Source organism: Montipora capricornis, chromosome 13 (genome assembly GCF_036669925.1).
Source record: "Montipora capricornis isolate CH-2021 chromosome 13, ASM3666992v2, whole genome shotgun sequence".
Taxonomy (NCBI): Eukaryota; Metazoa; Cnidaria; class Anthozoa; order Scleractinia; family Acroporidae; genus Montipora; species Montipora capricornis.
The window spans coordinates 28,606,466-28,625,606 of NC_090895.1; the positions used below are offsets into that span (position 1 = coordinate 28,606,466).

The window sequence follows — 19,141 nt, forward strand, 5'->3', positions numbered from 1 at the left end:
AGATATTAGGGGCAGAACAATAGTTACGTCAACGATGCATTTTCGCTTTCGGAGGGAATGTCCAAGTGGATTCAGGGAACATTGTATGTTAACGACATATGCTTCTGGCGTGCTTCAGAGAATCTATGATGAAGGTGGCCCCAATTTTCTGGATTCCACTAAATGCCATTTGGACTTATGGTGAGTGTCTAGTTAGAGAACTAACAAATTATTACAATGTAAAACTATGAGCGACGATATTTTTTCAAAGTACTGCAACACTTATCTTGTCAGAACTGAAATTGAAGGAGTATTTGGCGTTGGAGGAAGTCGAAGTAAATTGCTGTTGCGAAGAGCGCTCCTCGCTGTAAAACGAATGAACGTACTACTGCAGCTGGCATACTGCATGAGTAATAATTATGTTACAGTGTGGTATACTTTGACCCGTTATGGGCTCATGCTTTACCCTTAACTTGTAAGGGGTTTTGAAGGCTGTTTGGAAAAAAAAGACCCTCAGATAACTCCAGGTAAAATAGGAATAATATGTTCCCCTAGCCACAGTTCCATATTTTGTATTTTCTGGATGTCTCCATTTCGCCCAAACCGGCATGAGGAAGTGGAAATCGGATACCCAAAGGTCATTGACAATAAGAGACTGAATGATGTGTTTTGCAATTTACTGTTTGTCTTCGTTTTCCAAAAGGCCATCGATCGTTGTAGCGAAGTTTGTGGCAATAAAGTGTTTGTGTGACGACCTAGGTATCAAGAGGACTTTCAAGAGGTATCAAGAGAACTTTCTTGTTTAATTTTTTTTTCAAATCGCGACCTTATGGACTGGATTTGTTGATTACTGATCAGTTGTCTGATCTCTTGATCTCTATACTAAGAAGCAAGAGCCGTGGTAGAGGTGCCGTTGCAAACTTCCATTTCGGGATGAGGCCACGAGAAAGTCACGCAAAGTAAAAGACCCCAACTATCAAGTTGGGTGGTAAAATATGTTGCAGGGGTGGGGGGAGGGGGGGTGGGAATTCAGTTCACGGTAAACCCCTTGTACTCGTCTTCAACCTAACTTCGTGCTATTTACATCGCGTGACATTTTGCATTTAGTCGCCCCTGGTTTAGAGGCGAAACACGCTTTTAGATCGCGCAGCCGGATACGTTTAGTATGACGAACGTGTTCTCGCGAGGTTTACTCCACAATAAAACCTGTACAAACTTAAACTACGATAAAATGAACTTAATTTCCCTATACCTTGGTACTTCGTTAAATCAAGCTTCCCCCATACTTACTTGGCTGGCTTGGCGACCTTCGACTAAGCACGTTGTTGAAAATGAGTGCATCCAAGGGAAAATAAAGTGGGAAGAGAGGGCATCCCCCATACATGTCCTTTTCCGTAGGTAATATGTCTCAAGTTATTTTTAGATCGACTCCCATTCCCTGTATAGATCCCAAGGGGATTATGCAACAGCCAATCATATGGCGGGAATGAGTTCCGCGTGGATAGCCCACGCCCAGAGACATGCCTCCTTCGCGAAGTGACGCGAACCAAAATGGCGGAAGATGCGGGAACAGCGGAAAGCAAAATTGCTGTTAGTTTTATTAACGAAAAGGAGTGCAAGAATTTAAATAGAATCGGCTTTACTGGCTTGTTTCAAAGCAATGCTGCAGTGATTCCAGTGAATACGAAAGTTATGGAGAAGAAGATGAAATCAGTGTTGGCGAAGAAGAGGAAATACAAACGGAAAGCTAGCTAGACAGTGCTAGCGAAACACCAGAAAGATTCTGCTTCGATGATACTTCAGCAAATGAAAGGTTGGAGATCAAAAAATCGGACAGTTGAGGGAAACAAAAGCCCACGACATCGGACTCGTCCATCGCTGCAAAACCAACGAAGAAAGCACAAAAGGAATCAACCGACAAACGGAACAGAGGAACAGATGGGAGATTTATGAGGAGAGTTGGAAGAAAAGAGAAAATATCTTGACGTAAACATAAGGGAGACGTTAGAATCCTCTGACAATCTCGAATTCTACCCGTCCCGAACAGGGAGTTGCTGGGAGACTTCACTATCTGAGTTAATTGGAGAATTTATAGACGAATTTATCGAATTAATTCTGAAAATATTTTCCACCAGGCCCGGGTTGCTCGAAGCACGGTTAGCGCTAACCAGCATTAAATACCATGGAAACCCATAGGTTTTGATACCTCTTAACCAACGGATAGCGCTAACCAGGCTTCGACCAAAACGGCCCCAGGATGGCACCAAGAGGCAAAAAGGCTACTTTGGTCCATGAGTGGTTGAAGAAATGATGTGAGTGGGCGAATTCTGTGACAATGTGGCTTGGAGAAAATTATGGGGCGATGCAGAGGAGGAATGAATATTATGCCACAATGCATAGCGATTCCTTTTATATTATCAACTGAAATCGTGACGTGATCAGTATCTTCCAGCCACAACGCAGAGGTAATATCCACTCAACACGCGAGGTATCTTTATCCGGATCCGCGCGGAATGAAACTTTCTAAAAATAACTTGAGACATAAATTAATGACCTATGGAAAAGGGCATGTATAAGGAATGCCCTCTCTTCCCACTTTATTTTCGGTTGGTGCATCATCTTCAGTATCTCTTTTCTCTGACACTTCAGTCTTCTTTTTTTCCCTGTTTAAGGAATTTTAGCCTTTGCTGACCAGTGGTTTGTTTCAAGACTTCATGGCATCGATGCAGGCAGTTGTGGTCTACAGCAATCTCGTCCCTGTAAGACTATCCATCAAGCCGCTGCGTGTGCGCGAGCAGACGATGTGATCAACATTGACGGCTTTGGCACAAAAAGTGACCCATATCCATGTGAATCCTCTGCATTTCAAGTAGCAAGCCTATCATTTCGAGCATACAGAAGTCGAGCATTTATCGCTTGTAAGAAAAATACCTTGGAATTTTCTTGCGCCGTCAATAGCAACTCTTCCGTTACTGTCTCCTTCGAAAGAATCACTTTCCTAAACACTGCGGTGCGTCTTGTTAATTGCAATTTTAAGACGATAGGAGTGAATTTTTTCAACAATTTGTTTGACGTCCTATCGCATAGTTTCGCGCAAGGAGTACAAGGCAAAATTGAACTTGACGGATGTCTCTTCCAAAACAACAGCGCCAACAGCGTCAAGATCAACGGAAATTTAGTACAGTTGGACATTACAAACACCACTTTTGCTTACAATCAGATTAAAAACAAACATAACGCACTGTTAAATTTGTCAGCACAAGGTTGGCAACCCAAAATCATTGTAAACTTTACAAACATCACTGTTTTGGGTAACAGATGTCCCGGCAAAGCGTGTTTTGCACTTGGTTCGGGAAACAATACGGGATATTTGACAATGGCAATGGACAAAGGAAAATTCGAAAGCAACCAAGTTGGAGGAAGAGTCTTGGATATTAGAGGTGATTCAACCATTGAATTAAATTCTGTTCTGTTTTCCAAAAACTTTGGCGGAGCAATTAACATCGAAAGTGGAAAATCGATGAAGTTTTTTCTCGTCAACGGGAACTTCGTCAACAATAATGTAGTGGATGTTGAAGCACCCGGCGACGGAGGCGCAATTTTTGTCAGCGGATTCAAACAAAAGGCCCTCGTCTTTATATCGAGGTCAAACTTTACGTCAAACAGAGGTCAAAATGGCGGCGCATGCGCGATTCTCGACGTTCTCTCGCTGAGACTGAATATCGAACGCTGCACTTTTTCCAATAATGGCGCACAAGACTCCGGGGGTGCAGTGACTATTGGCACGAATTACCATTGGCAAACCAGTTGCGCAGTGAATATTCACAATTCGACGTTCATTGGCAACGGAGTAAACGATCGCGGTGATTTCTACGAAACTCCCTTCACTCGAGATTCCGGAGGGGGTGGTGCTTTAGCCTTGTACGTGTTTTACATGGGAAGTTTTACCTTAATTAACAATACGTTTGTCAACAACAGAGCAAAACAGAGGTATGCTGGCGCTGTGCGAGCTAAAATAATGACTATGCATGAAGCAACCTTAATTCAACACTGTAAATTTCTACGAAACGAAGGAACAGGAGATGCGGGGACTTTTGAGCTCACCGTTAAAAATCCCTGGGAAGTTTCACCACGAGTCACAATTCAAAAATCCACGTTTATGGCAAACAAAGGATACGGTTTCCCAAGGTACGATATTTTCTTGAATCATAGCTACCTACTGCTGTCATTTTGCAAGCTGCAAGGAAATTCAGCTGGTGGGATATATGTTGCCCTGCCCAACGTGGAATTTTGTGATGTTCGCGTCGAACACTCTGTTTTCACCGACAACAAAAACTTTGCGTTTCGTGTGTCAAACAAAAATTGCAACGGGGCAAATTTGAATTTCACAAACACGTCAATTGCAAGGAACAACTGCAAGGTAAAAAGCAGCATTTTTCAGGTCGCTTTAAACTACATCAAGAATTCCTTATTACTTCAATCTAGTCGATTTGAGGAAAATTTTTGTTTGTCGGGCGTTGCACAAATTCTCGTGTCATCTCATGATCAAGCAAATCCCCGCCGCGTTCAGCCGCTATGGATAAAAGTTGACCCAGAGGGAACCGCAGTAATTCTACGCCAGACCGTTTTTCGTGAAAATACTGGCGTGGCAGAAAGCACGCTGACAATAAAGGACGCGTCCGAGGTCCAAATCCAAAACTGCAGTTTCGTGAACAACTTTGGCGGAGTTGATGGCTCTCATTTGCGAATTCAGCTACGCTGGAGCGTTATACATATCAACAAAACCGTTTTCCGGCAAACGGAAAAGTCAATGGTCTTTAACACACCAAAAGAGAAACCATATAATGTGTTTTTAACGGTGACCAGCTTTGGCGATTTACTTATGCGGGACACTTCCTTTTTATCTGACCATTTCAGCCTTGAAGGAAAAACTTTAATCTTTGTCAAAGGTGCAAGCCAAGTCAGCATGACAGATTCCGTGAAAATTCAAGGCCCCGTAGGGAGCAAGCTGTCTTTGCACAATTTCACCCATTACGAAGACTTTAAAAGATTTCAACATTGGATCACGTCATTTTCCATGAGTTATTGGCCATGTCCAGTAGGAACTTACAGTATTAGAAGGGGAACAAGTAGGGGATTTGCCATCGGCGACCAAATAAAATGCCACGCCTGTCCCGCTGGTGCAGATTGTAAAACTACCCTCGCTGCAAGGCCAAACTTTTGGGGTTATCCCGTTGGTGACAATGTAACTTTCACGCTTTGTCCCCAAGGTTACTGCTGCTCATATGTCAATCAAACGTGCAGGTACCGCAATGAAACCTACTTGAATTCCGGTTGCCAAGGGAACCGAACTGGGACCCTCTGTGGAAGTTGCAAGAAAGGCTTCAGCGAAGATCTCTTTCACAACAGTTGTGTTCCAGTCAAATACTGTACCCAACACTGGTATCTCGTTGTGGCGTTCATTTGTGCAATGCTTTTTGCCCTGTATCTTACCCGCAAGCCTCCCTTATTTCAACAATTGATGAGAAATTTGACGTGGTTCCTTCCAAACGAGAAGGGGAAGCTTGATGAGAAGGAAGTAGACAGGTTAGAAAACAACGACAAAAAGATTGGTCATTCTCCTGTTTCATCAAACGGATTCTTAAAAATCATCTTTTATTTTTATCAAGTTGCAGAACTGTTGACTGTTTCATCTTATGGAATGAGTGGATTGTTAAAAAAAACCATCGTGTTACCACTTGTTGGCCTATTGAATTTCAAAGTATATGGAAATAATGACTGGAATATTTGCCCATTTCCTGGCATCACTCCCTTAACCAAGACGCTGTCGCAACTTGTCGTTGTCATGGTTACCTTTTTGTCAATTTTGTTTATCTACCTATTTCACAGTGGTCTCAACAAGCTACTCAAGCGCAGCCCTGTGTTACCCGAGGGCGGTCCTTACCTTGCAGCGATCCTGGAAACTGTGTTGTTGGGGTACTCAGCAGGGCTTGGAACTGCAATAAGACTGTTGGACTGTAAACAAATTCAAGATCAGTTACGCTGGAACTACAACGCGGAGATAACTTGTTTTCAATGGTGGCAGAAAGTTTCCATAGCAGCGATTGTCCTGTACATGTTTCCGTTTATATTCACAGTGTATATTGGAACTATTCGACTTTATCAACAGCAAATTTCAGCCAGGCGATTTCTACTGGCATGTGTTTTCCCTCTACCTTTCCTTCTCCTTGGGTTTGTTGCTCATTTACTCAAGGTAATGCGAAAATCGCAAGACGTCCCTTCGGCTGAACTCCAGGAAAGTAGATCAAATTTTTCCCGCCACAGTTTGGAGGCATTTGTTTTTGAAGTGCTTAGCGCCCCATTTTGCAAGCCCAATCTGGACCAACACTCACCATGCAAAATCTACTGGGAAAGTATTCTCATTGGTCGCCGATTTGTCTTAATTCTGATTGGCTGGTTCGTCGCACATGCTCTGTTACGCTCTGTTTTGCTAGCAGTTCTGTGTCTCATTTTCTTATTGCATCACATATCCCAAAATCCTTTTGGCAAATTTTCCGCCAATCTTGCTGAAACAGTTTCCTTAGCAACCTTGGTCGTCATAGCAATAATGAATGTTGCGGTGGCTTCGTATTATAGCACAGGAACTGAACCTCGGGGCATTATGCAGCAATATATCCAGGTTTTCAATTTAACCGAAGGAATTTTACTTAGCTTCATTCCATTTGTGTTTGTAGCCTTTGTGTCTCTGTCACTCGCTTCGCAACTTTTTCGCTTGGGTCTACTTCTCGTTCAAGAGGGTGGAAGATTTCTTAGAAAATCAAAGACTCGCAAACAAAACCAGTCTGAAGAGGAGGATCCATTGCTTTCTCCGGTGCACTAATAACCGAAACATCTTTTCCTTGAAATGAATATGCTTCAATTTCTGAAGTCCTTAACAGTGATTTCCGAACTAAACGAACGACGTTCCCCGATAATAGTCGAGACCGACACGACCAAGACAATTCATTGTTAGATTAACATGGAGCAGGAACCCATCAATCTGCGCGAACAACAGCCATATATTCATGCTACAGCGTTTTCACAGATCCATTTATTTTCAGTTTGAATTTCCCGTGATATAGGACTCCCTGGGGAGCCCGATGACCAATCACAAGCAGGCTAACGTGACGTCATAGCGTCTCCGAACTGGAACTGCCTTAGTTATTTTGCGGAAAAGGAAGTCTAAAAATAAGTCGGTCTGTAAAAATGCCGTGACGTAGACTTAGTATGGGAGTTGTTCGCTCCTAGTATGAGCTCCTGCATGGAGCAATAAGTTTCCAGTAAATATTGGGCAGATAAAGCTTATATTGGGCCAAAAGAACAATATTGCACGATGATGGAAATTTTCTAGTGATTAATATTTTGGCTTGTATCGATAACTCCTACATAATATGTTGAGAGGAGATTGAAATTCACGTTACACCATGGACCTCCCAGCTATAATATGCACCAAAGGACACAGTTTGTGTCATTCTTCTCAAGCTTCCGCATAAACCGAGAATTGAGCCTTCGAAAGATCTGAGACCGAGTATAGGCAATAACCGAATTTGAAACGACGAACACATTCAGGATCCCAGGGTATCTCCCTGGGAGCCCGGGATGAAGTTACCATGGAAAACTGCTAAGGATAATCAAAGTAGAAGAACAACACAGACAGACACTGAATCAGTAATTCTGAAATTGGCTTTTGAGATGATTTTGTTTTGATTAGTTCTATTTGTACAAAATTTCAATTAAATAATACAAAAATATTTACTTCATATTTGTACAGAGTATTTTACAGATATCAGCATAAATTAATGATCATTTAGACAGCACTGTAGAAAGTGATCTGTTGCAAACTACAGCTACACGGGTGCAGCATACTCTGTGGACTCCTTAGTAGGCTTTTTACGAGCTAAAAGAGGAAAAAAAATCAAACACATCAGCAAAAAGCCCTAGACTAGCCATAATCCGTTTTGAAATCTCTCTCCGCCCGCTAGAATTATAGAAATAAAGTTCAGAACGAATTATAAAAATTAAAGTCACGAAAAGTCACGAAAGTCGCGTGTGTGAAACCTGACCCTTCAATATAATCATTTGTTAATAACCTAAGTAAGGCTGCTCTATCTTTTTAGCCCTTAATGGTTATTTTGGGCAGCCTGTACTCTTTCCATTTTTCAAAGGAATATATATATATTTTTTAATCATGTAGATTAATGTAGGGTACAAATAAAGGCTGTTGTTGTTGCCGAAAAATCCGAAATTTTTCTTCTTTCGTAAGTTTTATTATCACTGTAAATGGTTTGAACTCAGGAGTCATATAATTAAGTAGAGTACGATCGTCTGGGTGAGTGTAGTCCAGGGAAAAACTGTTTGAGATGACATTGACTGACGCTTCGACAACCTGAGCGGAACTCATCTTTAGAGTCAACTGATTTGTGTAACGTTAGTAGATGGGATAAACACTCTGGTCGTTGATGTCATTGGTGAAATACGTCCTTAGTCGTGATATTATTGGTCGACTGTCAGTTACGTCCAGATGTCACTGGCTCTGAAGGCTGTAAAACAGTGATAGGTGCGTTTCGGACTACACTCACCCGGACGATCGTATTTCATTACCAATACCATCCCTAACCATTCTTGAAAAATTACTGAGGCTTAAACAGTGCAGATACACTTTATTCTTGCGCATTCCAGTTGATATTTTCCCCCAAATTCATGTTGCAAACATTAAATTCCTCATAATTATGCGATTTACTTCTGGACCCGAGATAATTAAGTTGCCTCGACCCGCGACGATTAGATTGAATCATCACACACAAAAGAGTAACAGTTTAACAAGAGATTAACCATTAGCGACTTCCACAAAAGAACAACAGCACTAGTAACTTACTCTTCTTGTATGCATTCCATATCCGAACCGTCTTGTCCCATGATGCCGATATATACTGCGATAAAAAGAGAAAATAAATATTGACAAAAAGAGCAGAGCTCGGCCCACTCTAACTTAGTCAATGATATTTATAGAAGGAGGGGATTGGGGGGGGGGGGGGGGGGGGTTCATGACGGCCTTGGTAGAAATTCAGGATTACGACGGTGAAAAACAATACATGGTGTCTAAAACGGAATCTCAAAGCGTCAGCAAGCGGTTTCAATTCATAGTGAGCGCGCTAACCACAGACTTGAAGATAACCAGGCACCATCTTGCAGGGATAATGCACGCCATTCTATTCCCGGCTTAAAAGCGTGAATTTCTTGTATAGAGTGTTTTCACTCACGTGATCAGTAACCTTGTTCTTCCATCGAAACAAAAGGAAACGTTTGAATGATAATAGTGCTCAATTCCCGGAGGATTAGTTAGGTACACCAACACGGCCGCCGTGACGTCACGAGGCAAGTAATTCCAACCTTAGTCTGGATTGCAGTTTCAGTAAATTACGCGTTCAGCGAAAGACGTTGCTGTGTATCGAAGTTAAGTTCGCCGATGTTATCTCACCTGGCTTCTTTCAGGAATGTGAATAATAGAACGCACGGAATCACTGTGCCCAACGTTCTTTTGAACAATCTTTTTTGTTTCTGGATCATAAACCCTGAAAAACAACATTGAACAAAATTTCGACCTAGAATAATATTACAATTAGTTGCTGAACTAGACGCATATCTGCGTGAACTCGGGCTTTCCTAATGTACAGGATCGTCAAATATAACTCTAAGAAAAAGAAATACAGTAGAAAAATCGGCTAGATTATGCATTATTTAGATTAGAGTGATGGCAATGATTCTCGTTACGCTCACTCATAAATGTTCGCTCGTAAAGTAATCTCTCGCAAAGTTCGCGGACCGAACCGTAACGAAAACGCTCGACATCTTTAAGTTTAAGTCCACCGCGAACGGTGTGTGCCTTTGTATGTGGTTTGAGCGTATTAGAAACCAGAATTGTGCTTACTACTATCAAGAATACCACATTATGCACTTTGGCTTAAATGACCAGCTCTCAACATCAGTGACTTCATTGGTCAGAGCGCCGCACCGGCATCTCGAGGTCACGGATTCAAACCCCGTTCAAGGCCTTAATTTTCGCAGGCTTACCTGCGCAATTGCTAAAATTGCGTTCATAACTGCGAGGATCATAGCTTCACTTGATTTCATATCCGAAATTCAATATATGATTCATTTCATACATCATTTCCTTTGTAAGCTAACGATCGACTTCCCGAGAGGCTCGATCGAAAGCGCATTCAAGCCATCTCTGAGGAGGAGAGAGCGTAACCTTCGTAATTTCACCTGCAAGTGGTTTGATCTTCTTTGATCAGAACCATTAAACGAAGGCCCTTGTTGACAAAAACTCTTTGGGACGTTCCAGTCGCTTCGATTAAGGCAAAAAGTACCGGGATTGTGCTATTCATGACAGCAAATGTCGTAAAAAGGGCTTTGGTGTTCTGGGCCAAGTACGCGCGTGCCTACATTATCACAGTCTTTGGATGCCGATAAATGTTCCGAGAAGGTCGGCATGTGAATATTAATTACCATACGTTTCGCTACGCTACCAACCAGAATGAGAAAGGAGAGAAAGACAGAGAGGAGCGGTTAGTCACCTTATAATTTCCTGCACTCCGGCCACAATACAGCCATTGGACTGATCAATACACAACGCAGAGACAGCTCCTTGAGCGCTAAGGACTAAGTCACATGACATCCCATCTGCTCTCTAACAAAAATAGAAAATGGGCGTCGAGTGAGATAAATAAGGTACGTAACTGTCAAGGTTTACGAAAAGGTCACAGAAAGAAAACTGTGCAAAACGCCAAACGTCAGTTGAGCACGACATGCACCCACTAGCAATTAAACTACAAGCTTGAGTGTTGCTCCACTTACACTGTTCAAGTGTCATTCACGAGACTCAACGATCATACCTGACATGATCTTAGCCAACACGCTGCCGTGCCCACCCCACCCCACCTCCAAAACCACCGCGCAGCGGTGGCTCAGTTGCACCGGACTGTCACGCGGGAGGTCGTGAGTTCAACTCTGGCCGGACACTCAGGGTCTTTAAATAACTGAAGAGAAAGTGCTGCCATTGTAAGTACATCTTCAAATGGTTAGACTTTCAAGTCTTCTCGGATAAGGACGACAAGCAGGAGGTCCCGTCTCACAACCCTTCAATGTTTATAATCCTGTGGGACGTAAAAGAACCCACACACTTGTCGCTAAGAGTAGGGCACGTAGTTCCCGGTGTTGTGGTCTGTTTTCTGTTGTGTATCATGGTTGGGAGGGTAAAAAAGGGGCCACAGTAATTGGCGCAAGCTGTTGTGGCGCTCTGCCAGCTTGACTGGCAAAGTTAAATGCAATGCACGCAATGCAATATCCGGTTTTCGTATGACACTGTAACAGATACCCAAGAAACTTTCACATTTGACAACTACGAGTAAATACGTCAACTCAACAACCCATGCAACGGTGTTCAACTTACAATTGTGCGAACTTTGCAAGGAGGCGTGACTGGCAATCAAATCGACACGCCCTGATTGGCGGACAATTTGTAAAAAACTTTGTTAGGTGGCCACGGTAAGACGCGTTGCACTGTAAATATGTTTTGATTGGAGTCAATGCCGTTAACAACAGTTTTTAAATGCCAACAAATATCCACGATCGCACTTAACCCTATCATTGGACTTTGGACTGCGGAATTGAAACTGGATATTTACCAAGATATTGTAACGTAAAAAAAAACCCACTGAAATACTGTGAATTTAGACGACGTCGGCTAAAAATCCTTCGAACAAGGTGTAGGCTACCCGTAGCCTCTTATTGAGCAAGTTACCCGCGACTTTTGACGAAAATAGCAATTCTCAAACTAGAACGGTGCTAATGGAAAGCCGAAGAGAACTTGTTTTACTTGTGCCTGTTCCGAATTGCGTACAAGATCAAGACTGAACAGAACTTCACTTACCCATAAACGAATTGTGCCATCCTCCGAGCCCGTGATCCATTTGGACAGCACTGAATTCCATCGTACCTAAAAGAACAAAATAACTAGCAGTCGCGAAAGGGTTCTCAGTGTAGAAAGTTCAAGCAACAGCAGTAATGCCAAAGAAAACGTCACTTTGAAATGTAACGAAGCGTTAAAGAGAGCAGTGATCGTCGCAGTTTTCTTGACAATTTTAGCAAACTTAAACTTGACAAATTGACACATAAAATTCGATCGGTGTGATAACACCTTGCTTATTTCACGATCGAAAACATTTCAAGAAGTGCCAAACTCTGCTGACCTGTGTTACTTCGGCCTCGTGTCCCTGTAAGACCGCTGACAATGTCATTTCAGCGCCTCGATCTGAAAACCGCCTGATGTAAACCAGCTTGTCAGATGACGCATAGGCAAATTCATTCCTGCAAAGCAATCAATTGATACATATTTGAGATTCGCTAAAACCGACGAAAACATTAATCAACAAGCAGCCAACTCACCTTTCAGGACTGTAAGTCAAATCCATGATGATTCCGTCTGAGGCGAGTTCGTTACTTCCCAAGGTGCTTTGCGCACTGTTGCGGAAAGTATCGTGGTAACTAGAAAGAGAACACAAAAAAAGAATAACTCATCCAAGGCAATGCTCTCGTCCAGTATACGTTCCAAGGAAAGTAAAACACTAAACTATGGTTTCAACTAGGTTGACAACAATTGGATTTCAAAATGTTCGGGCGAAAAAGTCAGGTAATTGTTGTCAAGCAGAAATCAATCTCAACCACCCGCCCATCACACATATAACACCGAGTTCTGATAATTTCCCCAACGCGAACAGGAAAGGTATTCTCAGATGGTCACCAAGTCAGTAATTAGTAAAGGCCAGCAGGACTTCGAACAGACCGGAACCGTTGTTTTCCTTTGGTCAACGCATCAAATTTAAAGACGCGAGTGTTGAGCCGGTCAACGTTTGTACCGCGCGTTTGGTAGGTGATCTATAGAACTAACCACCCGAAAAATCTACCCGGTTTTTCTGCAAGTACTCCGGTTTCCCCTCTCCGCAAAAACCAACATTTCATTTGATTTGCGGCAATTTGCTGATTTCAGCGCTGGAACGAATAGACACTTAAATAAAGTTGTTTTCTTTTCCTTTCCTTTCCTTTTAAGAATCCCATTAAGGTTTATCTTTGTATTCTCAAAAAAGTCTTTAAAAGGCTTTTTTGAGAATACAAAGATAATTAAGAAAAATGCTTACAACCTTCAAGTCTTACTTAGCTGCCTCTAGATCCCACAGAAATATTCTTCTATCCCAGCCAGCACTGAGCTGCAAAAAGAAAAACGCGGAGATTTAGAAATGCCGACCGCTACGGGCAACGGCAACGAAAGAAACAAGAATGGACTTTTGTCACCCGGCGTCCACGCTGGTCAAAGGCAACAGAGTTCGTACCTAGAGCCTCTACTTGATGTGTTTGGAAGAGAGTTCAGGGGATGCAAAACAAAAGTTTTCAGTCCCTCGGGACTCAAAACGGTCGCCATGTGAACGAGGCTCCTATCATTGATTGGACATCGATTAATTGTGCCGCAAGTGCGCATGCGGCAAGCGTTTCAGTTCATTCCTTTTACCGCACTCCGAAAAAGGGACACTGAAATGATCAAGAAATCATGGTTTTCATGACAAGACAACGACAGCATACGAGAACAGTGAATCGTTCATTCTCTATCTTTACTTCAAATCCGTTCGAACAAATCCAGTTATAGGATACGAGATGAGATAATCGTTGCATACTAAAGATAGCAATGATTTGTATTTTGAAGTGACGTGTTTCGTCGAAGTTCCGTCTTCGATGCCAAAAATCCCTAACTTCATTAAGAATGAAAGCACTCCACGACGGGAAAGCTCACTGAATCAATGGTGTTGCATACCAAGTAGGTGGTTTTATAGCCCGCTTGTCTGCCTACAGCTGCGAGTCCTGTGACACAGCTACTATGACCTGTAAACACATGTCTACAGATAAATCCCGCCACTCGATTGGTCACTGAATCGTGTTCTTTAGACCCCTGCAAAACACAGTGAAAAACAAATATTTTATGTTTTAACTGAACAAGAATTGTAAGTCATCAAGTCCTTCCGAAGTAACTTCGAAAGGAAAGTAGCCTGGATGATGTAAATGAGAGAGTCTTTCATTCTTGTTCTTCACAATAGACCGTACATGTCCAATGAGATTCATAGTAATTTGTCTTCACATCACAATGTGTCACAAGGTGTCTTCTTAAGCCCAAAAACTTCATGCATTACTAGTTTTGGTTTACAGGTTCCTGGGGCCCGTTCTCGAAAATCCCGAAAACGTTTCAGGCCCGAAAAGCCATATACGAAACTGCCATCGGCTTGTTTTGATAAGATAGTCTTTTAACCATGTCTTCAAGATAACAAAAAGCAAATGATTTTGAAGTTTCATGCCTTGAAATATCTCCGTTCTTAACATACAGAGCGAACTGTGACACCCGAAACGTTTCGGGACTGTCGAGAAACGGATCATATCCTGGTTCGAGGGTCAAGTAACGCGTGAATCTTTTCAAGAACCTATTTTGAACAAGCCTCCCATAGACCCCACGCATAAAAGGCAACCGAAAAAAAAATCCTTTTACCTTATAATAATCGCTATGTCTAAGTTTAAAGCCTGAGTACAAGCTCTAGTCATCTGCCTCTCTACTAACTATGATCAAGTCAAATAACAAAGCCAACAAATTGTAAGCCACAGAAATTGTTACTGTGCAAAACGCTACCGAAAAATGACTATGTACCTCATTGTCGTTGGTGATTTTCTTAAAAGCCTTGTCCCCGAGCAGGACTGCATATTTGTAAATAAGGCTTTCATCAGCGGGCTTCATATTTTCCAGCACTTTCACTGCATTTTCATCAAAACCCCACACATCTAAGAAACACAGAAGGTAATGGATGAAAACAGAAAAGACCTTCCTGTCTGTCACTTCCAGTCTAACACTAATTTTTGAAGTTGAATTGTTATCAAAACCAATAGGTCATTTCCTCCTCTTCAAAGTAAGTTTAAGTGCGAAGTTTTCCTTATGAAAATTAGTTTTTGTTTCCCTGCTAGTAGAAGTCTCTTTATTATATCTCTCAGATAGTACGCGCGCTGTAATTGGCTAAATTAGCGGGCCGTATTCTACAGTACGCCCCGCTATACAGCCCGTTAAATTTAAAATTTCGACAAAACATCATCTAGCGAGTTTTTCATGTCATTTCTGTTGCATAAACTTGTACTGAAAACTGTTTGAATCTTGCAAGCAACTATTTCAAACTTAACAGCCACGAAGATTTAGTTTTTGGAATTTTGGCACGGCATTCTTTGTGGCAGTTAAACCTTCCGCTTCACTTTGACTAGTTTCCTTGCCCGCGCGCCGGTTAACCTCAGAGATATAATAAATATCTTACTAACCTCGTTTTCTCGGTCCGTACTGTAAGTTACGGATCCTCGTTTTTTCCCGTTGATTTAACTTACAGTACGGACCTCGAACTCGGTTAGTAAGAGGTATTTCATTTGTGTTCGCTGGGCTGACGAATACGGGAAAAGAGACCTATGCCATGGACCGAAACTCACTATGTTGAGCATGCGCGGCGGTTACTTAATAATAATCAAAATTTCTATAGCGCCATTTCTACTAATTAACCAATAGCGCTTAACAAGGTTGGTAAAATAAGTAGAAATTACATCATAGTCAAATAAGAACGGCTATATAAAAAGGTCTTAACTCTTCTCTTAAAAGAACTTAAGCATGTTGAAGTTCTTATTTCGTTTGGTAAATGTGTTCCAGAGTAAGGGAGCAATGACTGAAAAAGAGCGCTTTCCATAACACTCAACATTATACATAGGGTCTACTAACAAATTCTTGTTCTCCTAGGCGTATATTTAATTAAAGAGTCTGATAGATATTTAGGTCCAATTTCGTGATACGCTTTAAAGTCAAGATCAAAATCTTTAGACTCAATCCTTGACTTGACAGGCAAACAATGAAGTTCTTTCAAAATCGGGGAAACGTGGTCGTCTTTGAGTACGTGAGTAGACGGGCAGCAGCATTTTGAACATATTGGAGCTTTTGCAACAGAAACTGAGGGACGCCAGATAAGAGAGAGTTAGAGTAATCGATACAAAGGCAAGTCTAAGGATTTCACTGTACTTGTGCGATAGGAAGCGTCTAATAGTGGCCAAGTTGCGCAGATGATAAAAAGCTCTTTTGCAAAGGGAGTTCACTTGCTTGTTCATTGACGGGGTGTTATCAAAATAAACGCCAATGTTTTTAGCCAAATGATCAGTAGCTACAATTAATTCACTGCCTGCGTAAATGGAGCTTAGCTGCGGAGGAAGACAATGACGGGCGTACAGCACCAAGAACTCAGTTTTATCGCTTATTTACTTATTATCACATGATAATCCGTGTTGTGTGGGCTCACTTAACAACAGCAGAATTATTGTAAAGGAATGCGCGGGACACAGAGGGCTCAAGTCATGGCGGTTGAATCAAAGTGAGTTTCCATTCATGGCAGAGACCTCTTTTCCCAAGCTACTCGTCAGCCCAGCGAACGCAAAAGAAAAGAGAACGCTGCTAGCAGGGAACATTACTACGTAAAGTAGAACTAATTTTACCATCACAAAAACTTCGCACTTAGACTCACTTTGGAGAGGAGGCAGACATGAACTCGGAAATGGCCTATCAAACTTTAGTGCGATGAAATTCATCCGTGATCAAAACTTTTGAAGCTGAGCAATAAACGACACTCACAGGGGATATAGGTAATGGTAAAGTCACTTTATTTCACGTCGGTAGTTCCTTCAGCTACGAGGTTGGTATTAATGGCAGCCAACAGTGCACCCTTTAACCCCTCCCTCTGTCAGTGCTCCACAGCTACACGGATCGGAGGAAAGTTGAAACAGATGTTGACATCGCTGACAATCGAACTTACGACCTTTGGCTGTCAAAGACGCCCACCAGTCACTGGAGCTACAATTGCTCCTACCAACTATCGACAACTGAAATCAATGTTTTTCCGAGAGACTCGTCTAAAGGTTTTAAGCTTCGTGTAAAGACTTTACCGCTCAACCTGGCTAACTCACAATCCCGCTCTTTTACTTGCTCTTTTGTCATTTCTGAAACTTGTGATTGAATGCCGACCGGTTGAGCTTCTACCGTGCGGGACTCGTTGCAGGATTGAGCCCGCGATCCGACCACCACTCTAGGCCATTAAAGGGAATCAAAATTGGTCGAACTTTTTCGAAAGAAAGCATTTGTATCCGAATTAAATGAACTTCAAAAACGCTTGTTTTGGTTTTCAAATTTCCCTGGCGCCGCCATCTTTAAATAGCTGTGGCGTGTCACAATTGCCCTTTTGTTTTAAAACAAAAGCTCTTTGTGTGAAAACAATAGAGAAGACCAGAGAGTCTTACGGATTAGACCGGTCGTTCTGAATTGATTCAGACTCCGTACTTCACATGAACTTAATTCAATGAACCGGGCCTGAACCGGGCCTTCGTCGAAAGAGAACTTGAAAAGACTTACAAATGTTGTTGTCTTCTGAGGCCACTATCAACAAATCGAGATCCTCCACAAATATGGACCTCAGCAGCGAAATGTTACTAGTATGTTCCAAAGCTGAAGGTATCTAAAAATCACAGACACAAAAAAACATATGGGTTGTATGCCATATACAATCAGAAACCGGTTGCTCCGCGATTTGTTCGAATGGTAAGCAAAAACTCCCAAATGGGAATTCCTTTAACATCGGCCAGATCCACTTGAAAATTTTTCTTAAATTTACAGACAGGACCTCGGATAGAAACATTCCCTTTTAAAGGAACTGGAGCACTAATTGGGGACACTGTAAACTGAAATTAGCAATTAACACAAATCAAATCAAATCAAATGTTGGTTTTTGAGGAGAGGGGAAACCGGAGTATCAGGAGAAAATCCTCTCAGTGCAGAGTAGAGAACCAACAAACTCAACCCACATATGACGCTGAGTCGAGGAATCGAACCTGGGTCACATTGGTGGGAGGCGAGTGCTCTCACCACTGCGCCATCCCTGCACCCCTTTTAGCAATTATGGTAAATTCTGGAATACTTTTTTGGCCTTTCCAAAACTTTCTTGAAAATTTTTGGTCGGCTACACTAAAATGGAGTTACATTTACATTAATTTTCGGGGAATTTTTGGTGCTTGGAATTTGTTGGGAAATTTTGATTGGGATTACCCTTGAATAATGGTCAGAGAATTTTAGAATTATTGCGTTTCCAAACTGTAAAACCTCGCACAATGAAGTAAAAAAGAGATTGAAACCTAGAGGATTCGTCAGGTGGAAAGAATTGGTAATCTTTTGCTTTAGTTTCAAACAGAGAGAACTGAACTGAAAACTGCTCTCCTTTACTCCAGTTCAAAACTGACACAAGGCAACAGGCATCAGAGAGCTGGCTAGGCGAAATTACTGGCCATCTTTGTTATGTTGTTGTCACAGAGTGTCTCTAGCCGGAAAGGTGCTGCAGCCTGGAAACGTGCTGCGACACTGGCAAAAAACTAAGCTCTTTTTTGTCACATGGAAAGCTTTCATTGTTGATACTAAGCCAAGAGAAGTCAATCATACCTGATTAATAGCATTAAGGAACGATGGCTTGGATTTACCCAGGCCTCCTCCTCTCTTTGGACCACGCCAGTCATACCGTGAGGCAATCTGAGCAGCTAGGCGAGCCTTGGCCTCGCTTTGTAAAAGTATCTCTTTGCTGCAAGTAAGTATTAAGCGCAAAAAATACATCAATAAACAATAATGATAACGATAACGATGAACACGACGATGACAATAAAACAGACAAATGAATAAGAGCCAAATATTTAAAGAGGAGAGACTTCCTTTTTTAAGTTGTCAATAGAGAAACGACGCGCTCACTAAAACCGCCTTTCTTGATTGGGCTCCCTCTTTAAACATTTACCATTATCATCATCTTTATCATCATTATTATTGGTTCTCACTCACGTGATCAACAGCCATATTTATTCAACGAAAACAAAAGAAACCATTTGCATAATAACAGAGTTCAATTCCCGGAGGATTGGGTCGGGACACCAACATGGCAGAGGTGACGTCATGTGAAAACCAAGAATAAATATTTTTTTTATTTTC

General features: G+C 41.9%; 2 protein-coding genes across 3 annotated transcripts in view; one reads left to right on the forward strand and one right to left on the reverse strand.

Annotated features, from left to right (window-relative positions):
• Nucleotides 1-7,776, forward strand: LOC138029966 (uncharacterized). 2 transcript variants are annotated; one of them, XR_011127989.1, is made up of 3 exons: nucleotides 45-180; nucleotides 683-760; nucleotides 2,652-2,788. XR_011127989.1 is itself a non-coding variant. In XM_068877809.1 (2 exons), exons 1-2 carry the CDS (start codon nucleotides 99-101, stop codon nucleotides 6,857-6,859), a joined length of 4,290 nt encoding a protein of 1,429 aa, XP_068733910.1. In that variant the 5' UTR covers nucleotides 1-98; the 3' UTR covers nucleotides 6,860-7,776. The 2 variants fall into 2 exon arrangements, 1 of the variants encoding a protein (XP_068733910.1); XM_068877809.1 differs by lacking the exon at nucleotides 683-760 and having other exon boundaries at nucleotides 1-180; nucleotides 2,652-7,776.
• Nucleotides 7,699-19,141, reverse strand: part of LOC138029967 (uncharacterized) — a 45,572-nt gene continuing 34,129 nt past the window's right edge. Inside the window, exons 15-26 of the mRNA XM_068877810.1 lie at nucleotides 18,608-18,743; nucleotides 17,531-17,633; nucleotides 14,762-14,892; nucleotides 13,883-14,017; nucleotides 13,231-13,283; nucleotides 12,466-12,564; nucleotides 12,270-12,387; nucleotides 11,951-12,016; nucleotides 10,596-10,708; nucleotides 9,497-9,590; nucleotides 8,894-8,948; nucleotides 7,699-7,915 (exon numbers count right to left, since the gene is read on the reverse strand). Coding sequence (XP_068733911.1) covers nucleotides 7,866-7,915; nucleotides 8,894-8,948; nucleotides 9,497-9,590; nucleotides 10,596-10,708; nucleotides 11,951-12,016; nucleotides 12,270-12,387; nucleotides 12,466-12,564; nucleotides 13,231-13,283; nucleotides 13,883-14,017; nucleotides 14,762-14,892; nucleotides 17,531-17,633; nucleotides 18,608-18,743 — 1,153 coding nt within the window. The 3' untranslated portion in view covers nucleotides 7,699-7,865. The remainder of the gene's footprint in view (nucleotides 7,916-8,893; nucleotides 8,949-9,496; nucleotides 9,591-10,595; nucleotides 10,709-11,950; nucleotides 12,017-12,269; nucleotides 12,388-12,465; nucleotides 12,565-13,230; nucleotides 13,284-13,882; nucleotides 14,018-14,761; nucleotides 14,893-17,530; nucleotides 17,634-18,607; nucleotides 18,744-19,141) is intronic.